At 38.9% G+C, this 16,888-nt stretch overlaps 1 protein-coding gene across 1 annotated transcript; it reads right to left on the bottom strand.

The window, feature by feature from the left end:
* Nucleotides 1-346: 346 nt before the first annotated feature.
* On the bottom strand, nucleotides 347-14,943 carry elovl6 (ELOVL fatty acid elongase 6). The gene is made up of 4 exons (XM_088344591.1): nucleotides 14,623-14,943; nucleotides 3,491-3,622; nucleotides 2,850-3,001; nucleotides 347-1,584 (listed from the first exon to the last, which is right to left on the bottom strand). The coding sequence occupies exons 1-4, from the start codon at nucleotides 14,703-14,705 to the stop codon at nucleotides 1,148-1,150; spliced, it is 804 nt and encodes a 267-aa protein (XP_088200717.1). The 5' UTR covers nucleotides 14,706-14,943; the 3' UTR covers nucleotides 347-1,147.
* Nucleotides 14,944-16,888: the final 1,945 nt, after the last annotated feature.

The following is a 16,888-nucleotide window of genomic DNA, read 5'->3' as shown; positions in this document are numbered from 1 at the left end:
TTGCTCCAGACTCAGCCGGGTGGTACAAAAAGATGCCTTCGTTAGTAAGGACGGAGCGGTATAACGGAGGGTCTGCACACTTAACCGGTTTTGCTAATAGGGCTACTCAAAACGCTCCAACTCACAAGGATGTTTTTTTTTTTAAGAAAATTAAAATGTCAAAAACTTTTCCCATAAATGATTAATCTCAAAATGTGTTTATTAAATGTTTCTGTGGTCATAAACCAAGATTGAAATAGCTACGAGTTTCTAAAACTGACCATCCCATTACATTTTTTTTCCTTTAAATTTCACCCCTATCCACTCCCCCCGATAAAAGGAAAAATTAGACAAGACAAGAAACAGGTTAATGAATCAAAGCAATCTTTTAATCGTCAGGTTTTACAGTAACTTCAAGTAAAAGTGCATTTCACCATTGGAACTTGGGGAGGAACCTTTAGCAAACCGAACAGATTTGAAGGATCTACAACGCCAACTTTTGCACAATTGAAACTTTTAAAGTTCAATTGTCATTTTTAAGACAAAAAGAATAAGGCCAGAACAACCTTAACATCAAATCAAGCACATAAGCACAACAGACACCATTATTATACTGTGTACTGTACTCATTTAAGTTAATGCAGCATATTTTAGAATTTGCACAATTGCTAAGCTCCCTTTTGTAAACAAAAATACTTTTCCATCATTGTATCCGATATTTTCAATTGATCTATATGGGCTTTACAGATTTAAATCTCAATATAAAGAGGCAGACATACTGTCACATTAAAGCATAGCTCGTTTTGGAAGTACTGTAATGGCTATTTGTTTGCCTTCCATGTCTGCTTTTTTTTTGTGAACAAATGACAAGACCTGAGAAAATGGAACGAATGCTTAAGAAAAAAATTAAAAACCAACTTTTATTTGTATTGACAGATAACATAAAACAGAGACATGTACACACACGTACAAAACAAACACAACTCGTCACATTTAGTACCGTTTAAAAAGTCAAGTAAACACACATTTGCGGCAGATTTTTTTAAATCATGTGGTTTAAGACTACTTATGGAGGATTTTTTTTAAACATTGGTTTGCAATGGCTTCATCACGGTGGTCCACCAATCATCTCGCCATCAGTTGGAATTACTTTAGGGTGCGCTATTTTTTAGTCAGTCTTTTTTATGGCAACGGTTTTTTTACTCTTGCCCATGTAGGCCCCCCAAAAGAATTGCACAAAAAGCACAAAGTAGCTCAGGTACATGAGTGAGGACCACACGATGTTTTGCATGTGCGACGGGCACTCGTGACCCTGCTGCAACCAGGAATACACCAAATAGTTGACCACGCAGCCCATCAGCATTTGAGTGATTTGGGTCAAGGTGATGAACATGGCAAAGTTGCGAGACACCTTGAACCCAGCTGCCCGCAGCGCATAGTAAGAGTACATAACGGCGTGTACGAGGTAATTCATGGTCATGAACCAGCCCCCGCCGGCAACCATGTCCTTATACGAATACCAGGAGTACAGCAGCACGGTTATGTGGTGGTACCAGTGCAAGAAGATTAGTTTCTGCTTCCTTAGCACGATGAACAGCGTGTCACCTGTGCAGAAACAAGATTGTTCGTTCTCATGAGATACATTTTGTCTAAAATCGAGCTGTACAAAATGTGCAGAATCTGCTATTTACATTGTTTTTTTCTGAGACACTCATACAAATATACACAGGTGAGAGAAAAAGACTAATCCAAAGTAGGCCTGCGATTAGTCGACAAAAATCGATAATAGTTTGTCACCAGACATGTTTTTCCAACAGAGGCATCTTTACGTGAATATAATCTCCGCTGAGTCGCTCATGAGCAACAGCGTCTGTCTCGAGCGATAACTTAAACATACAGAAATGGCGGCGTTAACATTAAATATGCGTACCAACACTTCTAAAGTTAGGGAGCATTTTAGCCTGTATACGGCAAATAAAGACTAGCGAAGCAGATCGTGCATATCATGGCAGTACCTGGGTGGTGCACAAACATTTGAAAAGAAAGCCTGTTGAACAAACAGAGTCTGTCTCGCCTCAGTAGGATTTAAGTAACATTTAAGCCAATAATGTTTTGGTGACATGCATTGTACATTTATGAGCGTAGACTTCACAATAAGAGAGCTTAAGTTTTATGCCAGACCATGCCTGACAAATTCATTTATAATTAAATGCATGGCGACTGAAGGACAAATGTCAGTTGTTGAAACATAAAAAATTGCCAACGGTAGTTGTTAAAACAGTTTTAACTCAAACTGTTGCAAATGAGCCTGTTCTCAATATACAGTGGCGCATGTTAACTATTTTCGTTCATAGCTCAGGCCCCTGGAAGAAGAATACCCCTCGTGTCCCCTCTTGTTTTCCTCTTCGATCCAGTTTCTTTCGCCTGTCCCATTATCCCTGTTAATTTTTTTTAACGGGGTTTACTTAAAAATCTGAAACACTTCTCATTTACTTTTCATACTTATTCTTTGTGCTTTGCAGTATGTATGCTTCACTGCCGAAAATACATTTTGCCAATGAGAGTGTCACCACCCTCTAACAATGAAAAAAAACTGCATTATAACGAGGGATTACTCTAAACTATATTTTATATATTTCTATTAGGTTAAGCAATTTCTCAGTTTGTTTTTATTGTCTTTATTTTTTTCCATTGATTTAATCCTATTTTTTTTTTATATGATTAGGTAAACTAATACTAAATAAGTTCATGTACTTCTTCCTACTACTCTTGCCCGTGTAATCACTTGTATTTAGCAAAGTTCCATTCAGATTTTCTAAATTCTGTTTTTGTAGATAGATTTGTCTGTATGTTCAATAGATTTGGCTTACCCAGTTCTGGCGCTTTACTCAGGACAAACGCGTAGGCCCAGAATTTGCTGACAGGCCCGTTGTAAAAGCTTTGGTCGCACACAGACTGTTCAAGCCCTTTGGTCATGAGGATGTACATCATGTAACTTCCAGTGCGGATGGCCCCAAATATACTGTATGGTAAACAGAAAATGACAAGGCTGGTCATTGAGCGGCAGACAAAGCCCTTGTGTTTCTTTAATGGTTTTCTCTGTATAATGACATTAGAGAACCCTGAAAAGGATTTTTGCAATTTGTTCTTCATTCTCAACCCCAGTAGAGAAATATCTAAATAGAACGGTGAAGATCTCGATTTGGCGGTCCATCTAGACTCCTACAAAGCCTTCGGCCACAAGCTGTGGGTTGTGACCGGAAGATCAAAATCCAAGAAACAAACTGTCCGAATGGGTCTCTCCTCCAGGGTTTCTGCCTTCTCCAGCTGGGACCGACCCAGACTTGACCCATAACAAATTAGAATTAGAATTTAATTAAACTCAAATTTTAGCCCTTTATATTAAAACAAAATGCTAATATGTGGTGGTAAGAGATTCCAGTAACGCATGACAGAATCCTTCAACGTCCAAGACAAAAGCTTACATTAATCCCTCATTTCTTTCCCCCACCTGAAAAGAGCAAGGGTGAGGGACCAGAGCACCAGAGGTTTCCTTAGCTCAAACTTCTCCCGTTGCTTCATGACATGTCGTCCGCCGAGGATGCAAGCGGCATAAAGGGCAGAGAAAAGGAAGGACTTCTTCCTGCAAATGCATAAAAATAAAGAAAATAAGAAAATGTGACAGCAGTGGTCAACATACAGCAAATCTCAAATCATTTCAACACTAATTTTAATTGGTTAAGCCGGGTTCGGCAATCCACGGCTCTAACGTTGCACAGCGTCTTTCTGGAATTTTCCCGAAAAACGTTTACAAAATGAAAAAGATGGGGGAGGGAAATAGATGCGTTTTGATATGGAAGACAAACGGGACTCAAACTCTTAGCATTTTCCAATGGTGTAAAAATGTATAAGAAATATTGCATTTCTACGAGTGGCGTAACTATGACACTATAAGACGAGGGAAGATGAGATGGAACGAGTTCACGGGTAGGAAGTGACGAGTTTGACTGCAGCTCTCTCATTGGTATCGGGTTGTAAAAACACGGAATACAGGTTGTCGCCTCGAACGCAGCCAAGTAATTCATCGTGGGGTGAAGTTGTGGCTCTCAGGTTTGAACTCCTATCTTAAAAACTTAGCTGCAATTCAAAACTCCTGTCATATTTTCCCCGCTCGTTATCCACATTCCCCTGCTTTAGAACAGCTCCTGCCTTTTAAACCTCTTAACGTTCCAGTAAAATTAGCCTAAAATCCTAATCCAAGACGTACCCAAATTAATTGAATACTGTTCTTAAACCTTTTGGACAATATGGTTTTGAACTGTTTTGAGAGGTAAAACATTGTCCCAAAATGAAATAATCACTGCAAGTGCAACTAACATGGAGTACCGGTAATCTGAGTTGGAACTTTAAGAAATAGGTTTTTATAGTATCTATGTCTGATGAGGAGATTTATTTTGGCTAAAACAGTCCTTTTCTGGAATTTGGCATACGTACAGGTACAATATAAATATGCACACCTTGTGTAAATAATAGGGCAGAGAAACGTGACAAATGCTTATTCTAACGGTATTGAACACCTACAAGTGTGACATGATGTCCCACACCACAATATTGCCGCTGAGGCATACCATTGCACAAAGGAGGGGTTCACACCTTCTGTAAGACATGTCGATGTAGGACGTGTCACTCAGGACCTCTCTCGCAACACGCACAAAGCTGTAGGATTTTAGGTACACAAGAATTACGCCTATTGTACTCCAATATATACGATACTTTCAAAGCTTTAGAATGTAAAGGCATCAAATGTTTATTCCGCATTTGTCGTAGGATCTTCTCCCTTTGACTCTCAAACAACTGATAAATGAACATATACATTGGGTTTTGTTTAAAGAAAGGAGAAAAATAATGTAATTGTCTTTGTTTATTAAACAAAACTGGAATGACAACTAACCTCATAACAGCTTTGACCTTTCAAACATCTACAGATCCTGATCACTGGTGTCTTTTTAATTCAAAGTCATCACAGCCTTCATTGTCAACGATAAGCAGCTAATATCAATGCAGGGCAAGCTATCAAAAGCAAGGACTGTAGAGCAAATATAAAAACATGTTCCTAAATGTATGATGGTGTCTGCCAAACATAATGCACGTGTATAGCAGCATTCACATGTCAGCAACGTTGAGGCTGAACTGCAGAATGACGTCACTGCTCGTCTATGCTCATCTAAACAGTAGGGCGGGGTGTGGCTCCACGTGGCCACATCACATTCTCCTTCAAGGCACACCTCGGTCAATTTTATAATTCTATGCATACGTTCAAGCACAAAGGGTAAATAACTTAAATATGCAGAGTGGGTTAAGAAAAGATGGAATAAATGAAATATGGGGCCGAAAAGAGGTGTGAAAGGAATGGTGACGGCAAGATCATAAGGAAACCAACAGGGGAGAGGCCGAAACACAGGAAATTGAGTCTTATATTCTTTGAATTGGTTGCAAACAATACTCCTGATGTATACATACATTTATTGAGTAAATCCAAATGAAGTGAATAATTTCAATATATCAGTGAACCTTTGTATTCTTCACTGCAAGATGAGAAGGATGGAAGCAACAGGGATGTTAGGAGAGTGACTAAGCTAAACAGAGTTGAAAGTAGAAAGAAGAGTATGGCATGAAAAAAGAAAACCAAATCAGATGGAAGGGAATAAAGTGTGAAAAGTAGGAAAACACAACAAGGTATGAAATGACATTAAGTACAGGGTAAACACAAAACAACTGTCCACGCCACTACACGAAAAAAAAAAAAACTATACCACGCAATGTATTGTGTTCTAAATCTAAAGCAGCTGACAATCTACTAAACAACAAGCAAGCCTCCACAGTAAAGCAAAAACTGTTCAAATACTCCACATAGTGTTATTTTTAAAATGTATCAACCAAACTTAAGTGTTAAAAAAACTTGACATCCCTTAACTCAAGGAGGCACTTTAACTGTCTCGAGAATCTCGTAACGCTACTTTGCCTTCTCTCTGCAGGAGCCCAAGGCTTTTTTTTAATTTTAGCAAATTCTTTAAATTTTCAACATTTCACTCACAGGACAAAAAGTGAGCCAGCTTTGTTGAATATAGGGGATTGATGCCTTCAACGGATCAGAAAACTGTCCTAAGGTTTGGGTCCTCCAGATGCTGCCCCACCCGCCTAGACGAAACAATTCAATTCATCATGGGAATTTCAAAAAACATTTTGGTTTTCAAGATGTGGGGATAAACAGAACTCTAGTCTTTTATAATATGCAGTAGAGAATAACCGATTCAACATTTTGGTGTGTTTTTAAATCTGGTGTCAAGTTATTTCTGCAATTTTTGACAAGCCTCTGTGAAATATAATCATATATGGACGATTGGATTTATGGCATTGTAATGTCCCCAGCACATTGTCAACTTTGTACAAGTACAATCCGTACTACACTAACTCGGGAATCCCTGGGGTAACCCGCAAGTTCTCTTTCAACAACACAGTTGGTGGCTAACCTGCTCTGAATTTTGGATCCGCATTAGCCAGTCCAGGAGATTTTGAATGTTATGTAACCCTCAATACCATCCAGGAATAGGTCTGCAGTCACTTTGTCCTACACAAAGTGTTTCTAATTATTTAAGATGTTAAAATGACTGTTAACGAAAGCATGCCATTGTTAAAAGACAGAGTGACAATAATACTGAGCCATGATAAGGAGACTAAAAGTTAGCATGCATGAGAGGAAGCCTACACATGAAATCCAATTAGCAGAGCATCCAGAGTCCTGATTACATCATTGAGCCACTATATAAGTAAAAACATAGTAGGTAAAGAATACCGTTTGGGCCAAGTATGTCAATGTACTTGAAAATGTTTGGAAAAGATACACTTCCAAACCCAGAGATCATTTTTAGACTTTGCAAAACCGCAAACTGTGAGCAGGAATGTTTTAATGATCAATAACGGCTAAAATGAACTGTGTGAGATATTTTCCAAAAAGATGACCTAGCAGCGCCAATTTCGAGCATTTTTACCTATCTTTCAAGACAGACAGTAACTGTGTGATAATTCTATATAGAGTCCCAAATGAATGTTCAGACCTTCATCTTTTACAGAATAAAATTGTAACATATTCGGTTTTCAGTAATATGCCTTGTGTTCAGGTTAAATCTCATGTTTGGGAGCAAAATAGTGACGAAAAAAAAAGCTTTTTCACTTTACTTATTTCTATGTGGTCTGAACATGTCAACATGTCTGAATCAGAGCATCCACGATTGTAACATTTCAACAAAATTCGAAGTGCTCTTTGTCATCGGATATCATGTTGGGTCAAATATTGTTACTCACCAATTGTTCTTGGATTAAAGTGAAAATATGTCATAGTGGGTCTCATTGCAGGTTGCTGAGAGGAAACTCCAAATCCCCATGACATTATATGTATGCGGCAGCCTTTGGTTTGCTTGAACTTTTGCATCAAATTTGTGAGTGTCTACAATCGATGCTCACTTCAGCCAATACACTAGTACAGGGGTGCTCACACTTTCAGTATGCGAGCTACTTTGAAAATGCCCATGTCAAAATGATCTGCCTACCACAAAAAATGTAAATCGTATACTTCATTTTGAAATTTTATCAGGATTATTTCTACAGAGCTGCTACACCCAAAACGAAAGGAAATGAAAATTGAAGGGCAGTCTCACGTAAAAAAAATGTAGTCATTTAGTTGACTTCTGACAGTATTTTTCAATGCATGACTAAATGAATGGAATATTTAATGAAAAAAAGTCTAATTGTCAATTATTTTCAGAGCATAGACTCAAATTAACTTTTTTTCTGATGCTATTGCAAGAATTCATAAACATCTATTACCGTTCAATAAATTAAAGATTCGAAATAATGTGTTTCACAATGTAAATGCATACATACAATTTTAGTAGACGTCTAAAATATTTGTTACATCCCAAGTAAAAAAATAAATAGAATTGAAAATAAATATTAATTTAAGAAATGTAACATTCATTTACAAAGTTTGGAGGTCTCAAATCAATAATGTGCTTGTTACAAACAGATGTTCCTGCTGACATGCTGCATTTGACCAGTACTATTGAATAAAAAGTTTCCTGGGATCGACCAGTCCTACCTTGGATTTCGACCATTAGTTCACAATCAATATTTACCTTATTTTTCAAGCATGATAGCCCAACCAGTACAAACCTTTATTACAAATGATTTTTAACTTCCAAACATTTGTTCTGTTACTTTTACAATACATGTGACTAAAGTTGTTTTTCTGAGAAAAAAGGAGTCACTGCAAACTTGTGGCCGTAGTTGGTCAGTACAGAAACTTTAAGTCTTTATTTCAACACCAGAGATTACCAACAATTGCTCCAGCTAGTCCAATCATAAAAGGTTGTTGACTGCACATACCAGACAATGGCCTGAAGAAACAAAAGCAACGTGACAGCTATGTGCCGCCAATGGCACTCAAAGACTTCAAACTGCAATGTGGAAATCAGCCTGACACTTAAGAGGGGAAAAGACAAAACAAAATATTTAATTGGTCTACATCCAGGATATATTTGGTAATAGCACTTGGATAAAAGACATCTATAATGATGCTCCGGCTCTTTTCTTTTATCCAGCAATGTTTGGATTGTGGCAACTAGAACCCAAAAAACTTTGTGCATGCGACAGAAGTTACAGGACTAGATGATGTCGAGTTTGGCGTTTGTAACCCAAATCGGATTTACGCTGACAGTCTGAACACTGCCCTGGGACAACACCCCCATCCACCCCAAAATAATTAACTGTGCCACTGACTAAGTCAAAGCACCGTCATCCCACATCACATCACCAAGTATATTCCACAAAATATTCATGACTGGTTAAACAGGTTTTGGTGTATTTTACGAATTTTCTGGGTAATTTTGCTTTCCTCCAAAGCAATGTTTCCATCAACACATTACTAAGATATGATCAAGTGCAAGTGTTGAGTGACTTGACTGTTGAAGTATGTACCATAAAATCTTGACTGCGTAGTGCACTGTATTTTTAGGTGTAAGCTCAAAATTAAGAACAAACCTCTATTTTGTCTTTTCACATGCTGCACTTGCTTTAAAGCTGCAGACTTATCTCAGCCACAAAAACTTAGCAATTTATGTAAATTTCTTAATGTTTATGTCACGTGTTTTCGGATCAAGTGATCACTCAAGATGGCGATTAAAGATCGGCACATATTTTTTTACTGTGCCAAAAGAAAATGCGAAAGAAGGCTGCAATGCGTCAAATGAGATCCTTATAGTTCTAGATGAATGCGCCAGGGCAACTGCACTGTGGAGAACAGTGCCAAATTGCAACAAAGATGCGTCTTTTTGTTGTCGTTGGTGGTTGTTCAGGAAATGGACCGAATTCCATTTGCTCATTATCGGTCTTCGATAATTATACTGCAATTACAGGAGAATCAATGTAATATTTGTCATAATGATTTTTACAAACAGCATCCATTTATCAAAAAACGATTCTGCTGTTTTGCTCACCCCTGAAGGAATGATGTGATGTGAAAGCCGAAATGACAGCAACAATTCAAACATAATTTCTAAAGAGCTGGCCCACATCGACCACACTGACCGAAAAAGCCAACAGCCCAGTCTGCAGTCGTCGAGGTTGAAGCTGTCCACAGTGATCTGTGTCATTTTAATGAGAGCAGCAGCAGAACAGCAGCAGCACAATCACATTAACAGCTAGAACATCTGAAATTACATCAGCAAATGTTTCCTTGTTTCTAGTTGGCAGGGTTAGATTTTTGTTTAATAGACTGCTTTAAGTCAGTGCATAAATTGCTACATTAACCTGCAACATGACGATGCAAATTTTGGCTTTTGAATGGGGATGTATGGAAAAAAACCTTTATCAACCTATGGAACAATGCAGTCAAACCATGTACAGATAAAAGCTGGCAGCCCGATTTGATGATGAATGTGGAGTTTTGAATAATCTAGATTAAACATGTATTATATGTATAGTCAATGTGTAAACTGTGAGTCAATGATGGTTAGAAAGTACCCAAGAAATCTAAACTTTAGAGAGTCGTATGTTTTCTTTTAATTGTTCTGACCCTGTTCTTACTCTGCCCAAAAACGATCAAAACCTCAAAGTTTGGGTTGAAAAAGCATTGTATAAATATAACACCAATATCTGGAATTTCCAAAAGAAAAATAAAAGACCACTTTAATGTTTGTGATCTTTTTAGGAGGTGGAGTGATTTCAAAATTTAAGCTCTTTAGAATCTTGGCTTTTACAGGCCTGTACAGTATCTGTTGGTAGGTTGGATCCCTAAAACACTAAGGTTGTAGGGGCACCGTTTTCCTGTGACGTGTCTGGTGGCGTCCATTCCTCCCCAGGCCAACATGTTTCCACCCAGTCTCAAACTGGGGACTTTTTGCGTGTTAGGCGAACATGCTAATCAAAACTATTTGATTATTTTACTAATCTTAAAATATGACGATTAATAAAAGCTTTTACGTAATTGGCGTATTGATAGATTACAAGACATGCTTACAGTAATTACCACTCGTTTTATTGCACTAAATTATTGTGAACATTATTTTTGTTAAAACATGTAAAATCAGTTATGATGTCAACCCTTTCACAGGATACTTGGTATAATAAGAACTAAAGTTTGTTGTGTAAGATTGTTTTCTTTATTTAAAATATTTTTGTATGCATCTAAAATACGGTTTTGTACTTTTGCACTTTTTAGTGATATATTCAGAAAAAAAATATCAAATGAAATAAAATATGAGTAAAATCTATCGTCCAGAATGATAACAAGATTCTAGATACATGTAAAATCAGTTATGGTGTCCACCCATTCACATGATACTTTGAATGGGTAGGGTGGTTTTCTTTAAAATATTTTTGCATACATCTAAAATACTGTTTCATACTTTTGCACTTTTAAGTGATACATTTTATTTCATTAGATTTGTTATTGTTTTTTTTTTCTAAATCTGATTAAAATCAATTGTCCAGAATGATAACAAGAATCTAGATTTATTTTTTGGGGATTCCCATCCATGAGATCAGCTTTTTCTGATTACCCTCAAAAAAAATTCCAATACTCTTTTAATCAAACTAAGTGCATGGATGGCCTTGATGAACTTGTAACACTTAGGTAAACTGACATTTAAGATAAAATCACCACAGACAACTGCTAGTCCGCCCTTTAATCGATAGACAATGTAAACTACGTGGAATCTTATCATCAAGATGAAGCAATAGGCATGTGGACTGTGCACTGGATTACAGTATTGAATATGGCTTCCCAATTATGCTTTCTTGGACACTCAAATTGAAGCAGACATCAATTTCCAATTATTAATCTTGGAAAAATTGTTCACAATCTTCTTTGATAAGCATTTGCGACTGGTGGTGCTTGGCTACCGTGGAATCAGGTTTCAAAGCGAAGAATTTCACTGTAATAACACACTTTTTCCACTACCTTTTGTCCATTTCAGCTTAATATCAAAAATAAGAATCTCACACTTCCCTTACAACGGCCATGTGGGTGCCATCTATTACAAGGCTGATGCGTGCATAGTAGAGCTGCAACCTGATTGGTCACAGCCCTGTCAGCAGACATCAGTGGAGAAATGTGATTGGTGCTTTCTCAGTGCCAGGGGGTGGCGGACTCCGCCGCTGCTGACCCATGTGGCCTCGTACGTATTAGCGATGCGGAAATTCGGCTCTTTTAGAGAACCGGCTTTTTTGGCTCGGCTCACTAAAAAGAGCCGGTCTTCCTAAATATCTTTCTACCAATGCCTGGTGCCATGCACACACGCATTGGAGAAATTTGCAAGTTTTCGCCCAACCTATCCTATGTGTCTTTGAAAGTGATGGTATATTCTGATGAAATTGGTGAATACTTACTCTTCTTTTTAATTAGTCTTAATTGACATTCACTGCTTGGTACTACTGTTTTCTGACGAACTCGCTCAAGAATGGGGTGCATCATCTGGGGTAGGTTTTTAGAATGGTGTATGTTGACTACAGCAATCAGGCAGAGAATCATTAGTAAAAGTTCTGTTTGCAACAGTTTCAGTGTTGCTGGTTTTACTTGATTATAAAGAAAAAAAAAGATCAGCCTATTGTAGGACATCTCGACAGGGTAGGACTTTTCCGGAGAATACCTCTTCCAACTCACAACCAGCTGGCTCCCCAGGTTTTTTTTTGTTGCTTCAATCAATATGTTACCTATTATGTAGCATTATGCACGAAACAACTTTTTTTAATGGGGAAAATGAAATCAAAAAGCCACAAAAAATGAAAAAAGAAACAACACAAAATAAAAAGACAGGATTTTGAGGTTCCCATAATCAGTACAATCGTATAATGTAACATCATACACAAAATGAATTATTTAAAAAAATATATAATTCTATTAAATCATAGTAGGATTCATGTTTTCACTCTACAGTGGAACTTTTAGCGAATTCAATAAATAAGAAGTGTTAGGGTCTCCAGTGACCCATTTCAGTCATAAAATGTACGAACTGAAGTGTCTCAAGGGCTATAAGATCAAACTACAATGGGAATATATGGTTAAAGATGATTATCATATTAGGTAGCATGTTGTATCAGCGATACTCCTTCATTTTTAAAGGTCAAGACTGAGTTAGACACCCAGAAAAATTTTGACCCGCTAACAACTGTTATTAGAGCTGATTCCTAACACAACATGAGGGTTAAACTTGGAACGTGAAGTACTATACAGACGCTCCCTTACTTATGACCATTCAACTGATGAAAAAAGGTAGATACGAAAAAAAAAATTCTGGGTGTGGAAAAATATCTAGGCATTGCTGCAAGTTAGATTTTGTATTGTGCACTTTTTCCCCCGAGTAAAAGACAGTACTGTAATGCTCTCTTTTCTGCCACCTTTTGGCGTGTGGCGATGTGAGAGGTCATCCAGCATCCACCCCGCAGAAGAAATCTGCTTCCTCTTCCTAGATGCGAGTACACATTCTATACTGTATCTCAAGCGCCCTAAGAACTTTGACATTTTTATTGTTTAATTTCTCATGCATCCATTCAATATGGTTGGAGTAAAGTGTAAAAAAGAGGCGAGTGTTTCATTTGAAATGAAAGTGGAATATGGTATCTTGATGCGGTTGAGATAATGGTTGGATCACTTTTTACCACAGAGGAGTAAGTCGCCCAACTCTTGAAGCTCATCTTGCAAAAGTTAAAATTTATAGAGCATATTATTTTAAGAAGAAATTATTTTTTGGTACAAAATTACAGGTTACTTATATAAACCTTAAACATACAAAATATAGCACTGAATCCACTTACAAATTCAACTTACGAATGATCGTCCGCCTCGTTCCCAAGTAGGGCAGCGTCTGTTTTTATTTACCTGGAGTGCAATGTGTAATCTTGTCGCATACAATGTAAATATCAATGACAATAAAGACAATTATAGTTCTACTAAGAAACCTTCAGGACAAGAAACACTGATTAGCTGAAACAACACGACTCAAAATAATATGAATTTAAACAATGATTATTTTTTTGGGGGGGTGGAAGAAAACCTATTAAATATAAGAGGAGGTAGAGCGCTCGTCTAGGGATCAAGAGGTCGCATGTTCGATTCCCAGCTCCTCCGTGTTGTATGTCGAAGTGTCCTTGGGCAAGATACCGAATCCCTAATGCCCCTAAATAAGCAGATAGGTGCCTTGCATGGCTGACTCCCTATTGGTGTGTGAGTGTGTCTGTGTGTGAATGGGTAAGTGTGAAGCACGTTGTAAAGTGCTTTGGGAGGTCTTCATTGACTTGTAAAGCGCTATATAAATGCAGACCATTTACATTAAAATGGGCTGATTGTGAAACACCGGTTTCCCTGAAAAAACAGGAATGAAAATTTAACAGACTTATAAAAAAATAGATAAAATATAGTACAACTTCATTTATTTATATGCTCAACAAATTTAAAATGAACAACTGAGAATCTGGAGAAACAACGTCATACAGTATTAATTCATCAGTGAAGAAAAAATACTTCACAAAAGGTCTCTGAAGTGGAAGACGGGGGAGCCGGCTCGGAGAGTCGTTTCGTTCGCGAATGACACATCACTAACTCGTACGTAGATACTTGAAATGATAATTGTGTTTTAATAGTTTCTAAGAGATTCGTAAATTGAGAAATTGTTAATAACAAAAACGCGAGACACGCATTTAAACTGAACCCTCTCTTTTTGAGGTGAGCAGAATAATTTGTTTCAGCTTGCTAGCATCATCTGGCGATAAAACGAGGTCGAGGAGTATTGTAAGAATATAAAAAAGGAACACTGCTTCATCTAGGACACCATTTAGGAAATGTTTGCTTTAGGCAGGGACGTAATAGTGATAAGGATGATAATAATGACCTTACAATGTCATGTTGCCAGATGCTAGAGCGGGAGAGGGAGAGGGAGAGGAGCGGAGGGTGGGGGGTATTGTAAAAATCACAGGAGAATCAAGGCCACCGGGCGGCGGCCACGGACGTGAGGCGGATGGAACGCCACCTCGGTCGGCCTTAATTCTGAATGTGAAGCCTTTCGGTACTAAATTGGAAGCATTTAATCTCACCAGTTCTCCTGCATCCATCGGATGGCCTCCTCCTCGTTGAATTGCCTTTCGAACTCGTACTCTTGGAGGGCTAAGACCGACATGCTGGCGGTGAGGCGAGCTCGGCCGAATGCTGGAGAGAAATTGGTCGAGGCGGTGATAGAACAAGATGGAGGTGTGCTTTAGTCACAGCCCGTCAATCACATCGCCGTAAGGGCGTCGCTGTAGCGGGGGAGCCGCAGTGGAGAATCTGGAGAATCTTGATGCGTTGATTGAAAGCGAACGAGGGTTCTTTTCCTCTTTTGCCCGCCGGCCGGCCTGCCTTTGCTTAGCCACGCCCTCCGCGTGCTGTAATGAAGACAGCTGCGGGTCCTAATGCCGGTAATTTTACTCTTTGATGGGGAAATAGTCATTCTAGTGTATTCTGCGAGAATCAGCCTCGAGTTCCCGAACGTCTCTTCAAGATGCAAAAATAACTCACCTTACCTTTGTTGAAAATTCATTCATGATTTCATTATCTGCACTGCTTATCCTCAGTAGGGTCGCGGGGTGCTGGAGCCCATCCCAGCCATCTCCGGGGAGTGGGCAGGGGACACCCTGAACTGGTTGCCACTCAGTCGCACGACTTTGTTAAAAATTGTTTTGTAATAATTTACATCAGCTAGTGAAAAGGAAAATAAAGATTATCAGGATTATATAGTGGAACCTCGGTTCTCGATCATAATCCGTTCCAGAAACCTGTTCGAAAACCGATTTGTTCGGTCACCAAAATCATTTTTCCCATTAAAAATAATGTAAATCGTAATCGTCCAACACCCTGAATGTTCACCTTGACTGTTTAACGTAATCATAAAGCTAAGCCAGGCTAATCGTACATTCGCGTTATCGTAATCTTCCGTACGGAAGATTACGCTAACATGAACGTGTAAAAATAAAAAAATCAGGTCGTTTACAAGTCATTTAGCACCCAGGTCTCCACAACAAGTGGTAAGCGGTTCATTGGAAAGGGGGCTCTGTTCCAACACCCTGAATTCTGGGCTCAGTTCCAACACCCTGAATGTTTACCTCGAATCATAAAGCTAACCCAGGCTAATCGTACGTTCGTGTTGTCGTAATCTTCCATACGAAAGATTGCGCTAACATGAACGTGCAAAAAAAAAAAAAAAGGATAAGAAAATAATTATGAATAGGATTTCTTACCTTTGTGGTGGTCAGCAGAAGGCGCAGGTGGACGGTGGGGTATTCCCTAGCAAGACCAGACACTCGCACACCTCCTTCATATTTTGCTATTATTTCTTTCTCAAATGCAATAGTTGTACCCACTACTTTTCTTTTTTCACCTGTAGCAACTTTGCTGCTTGCACTGACTTTCTTCGTAGGCATAATTGGGGGCTAAAACACTTTGTACACCTATATTGAAAGCAAAACGAACGAAGCATGTCCGCACGGGATAACAGTTGGTCACGAGGGGTGGGGGGCGATCTACACGATCTACACCCGTACGCCGCTCAGCATCGCACCCTAGCGTACGCACTCACGCATTACCGGCGTTCGAACTCCGATTTTTTTGACCGAACAGCAAAGCAAGAATTTCTTAACATTTTTGGTCGGACACCGATTTGTTCGAACTGAGAGGCGTTCGAAAACCGAGGTTCCACTGTATTTTTTTCCACCCTAGAATTCTCACTTTGAAAAACAGTGGATGTCGCCATATTGTGTACTGCGGGTTATCGGCATCAGGCGGCTCTGAAGCCGCATGCGACTCTTAGGTGCTCTCTAGCGGCTTTTTTCCCAAAATGTTTGATAATGGAGAAGTAAATGGATTCTGTAGAAATAAAACATGGCACAGATATTCTGACATTCTTAAAACAAATCATATATAGGGCACAGTGGTTAGCGCGTGTACGGCACAGTTCTAAGGTCTTGGGAACCTCCTGTGTGGGTTCAAATCCAGCTGCCGGAATTACTGTGCGGAATTTGTATGTTCTCACCGTGCTTGCGTGGGTTTCCTCCGGGCTCTCTGGTTTTCTCCCACATTCCAAAAACATGCATTTCAGGTGGATTGGCCGGTCCAAATTGTCCCTAGGTGTGAATGAGCGAGCGAGTTGTCTGTCCCTGTGTGCCCTGCGATTGTCTGGCAACCAGTTCAGGGTGTCCCCTGCCCACTGCCGATGATTTCTGGGATGGGCTCCAGTACCCCCGCGACCCTACTGAGGATAAGCGGTGCAGCTAATGAGATGATATGTATATATATATATATATATATATATATATATATATATATATA

This window comes from Urocampus carinirostris, chromosome 9 (assembly GCF_059441175.1).
Source record: "Urocampus carinirostris isolate Australia breed hairy pipefish chromosome 9, RoL_Ucar_1.0, whole genome shotgun sequence".
NCBI lineage: Eukaryota > Metazoa > Chordata > Actinopteri > Syngnathiformes > Syngnathidae > Urocampus > Urocampus carinirostris.
This window is presented reverse-complemented; position numbering and strand designations above follow the sequence as displayed.

What these genes read in the sequence shown, in the direction of transcription:
- elovl6 (XM_088344591.1), bottom strand. Translation starts at nt 14,705, where the DNA reads ATGTCGGTCTTAGCCCTCCAAGAGTACGAGTTCGAAAGGCAATTCAAC. An exon ending in CTCACCCTTGCTCTTTTCAG is followed by an intron (nt 3,002 to 3,490) that starts GTGGGGGAAAGA and finishes TTTACCATACAG; the next exon opens with TATATTTGGGGCCATCCGCA. An exon ending in GAGTAAAGCGCCAGAACTGG is followed by an intron (nt 1,585 to 2,849) that starts GTAAGCCAAATC and finishes GTTTCTGCACAG; the next exon opens with GTGACACGCTGTTCATCGTG.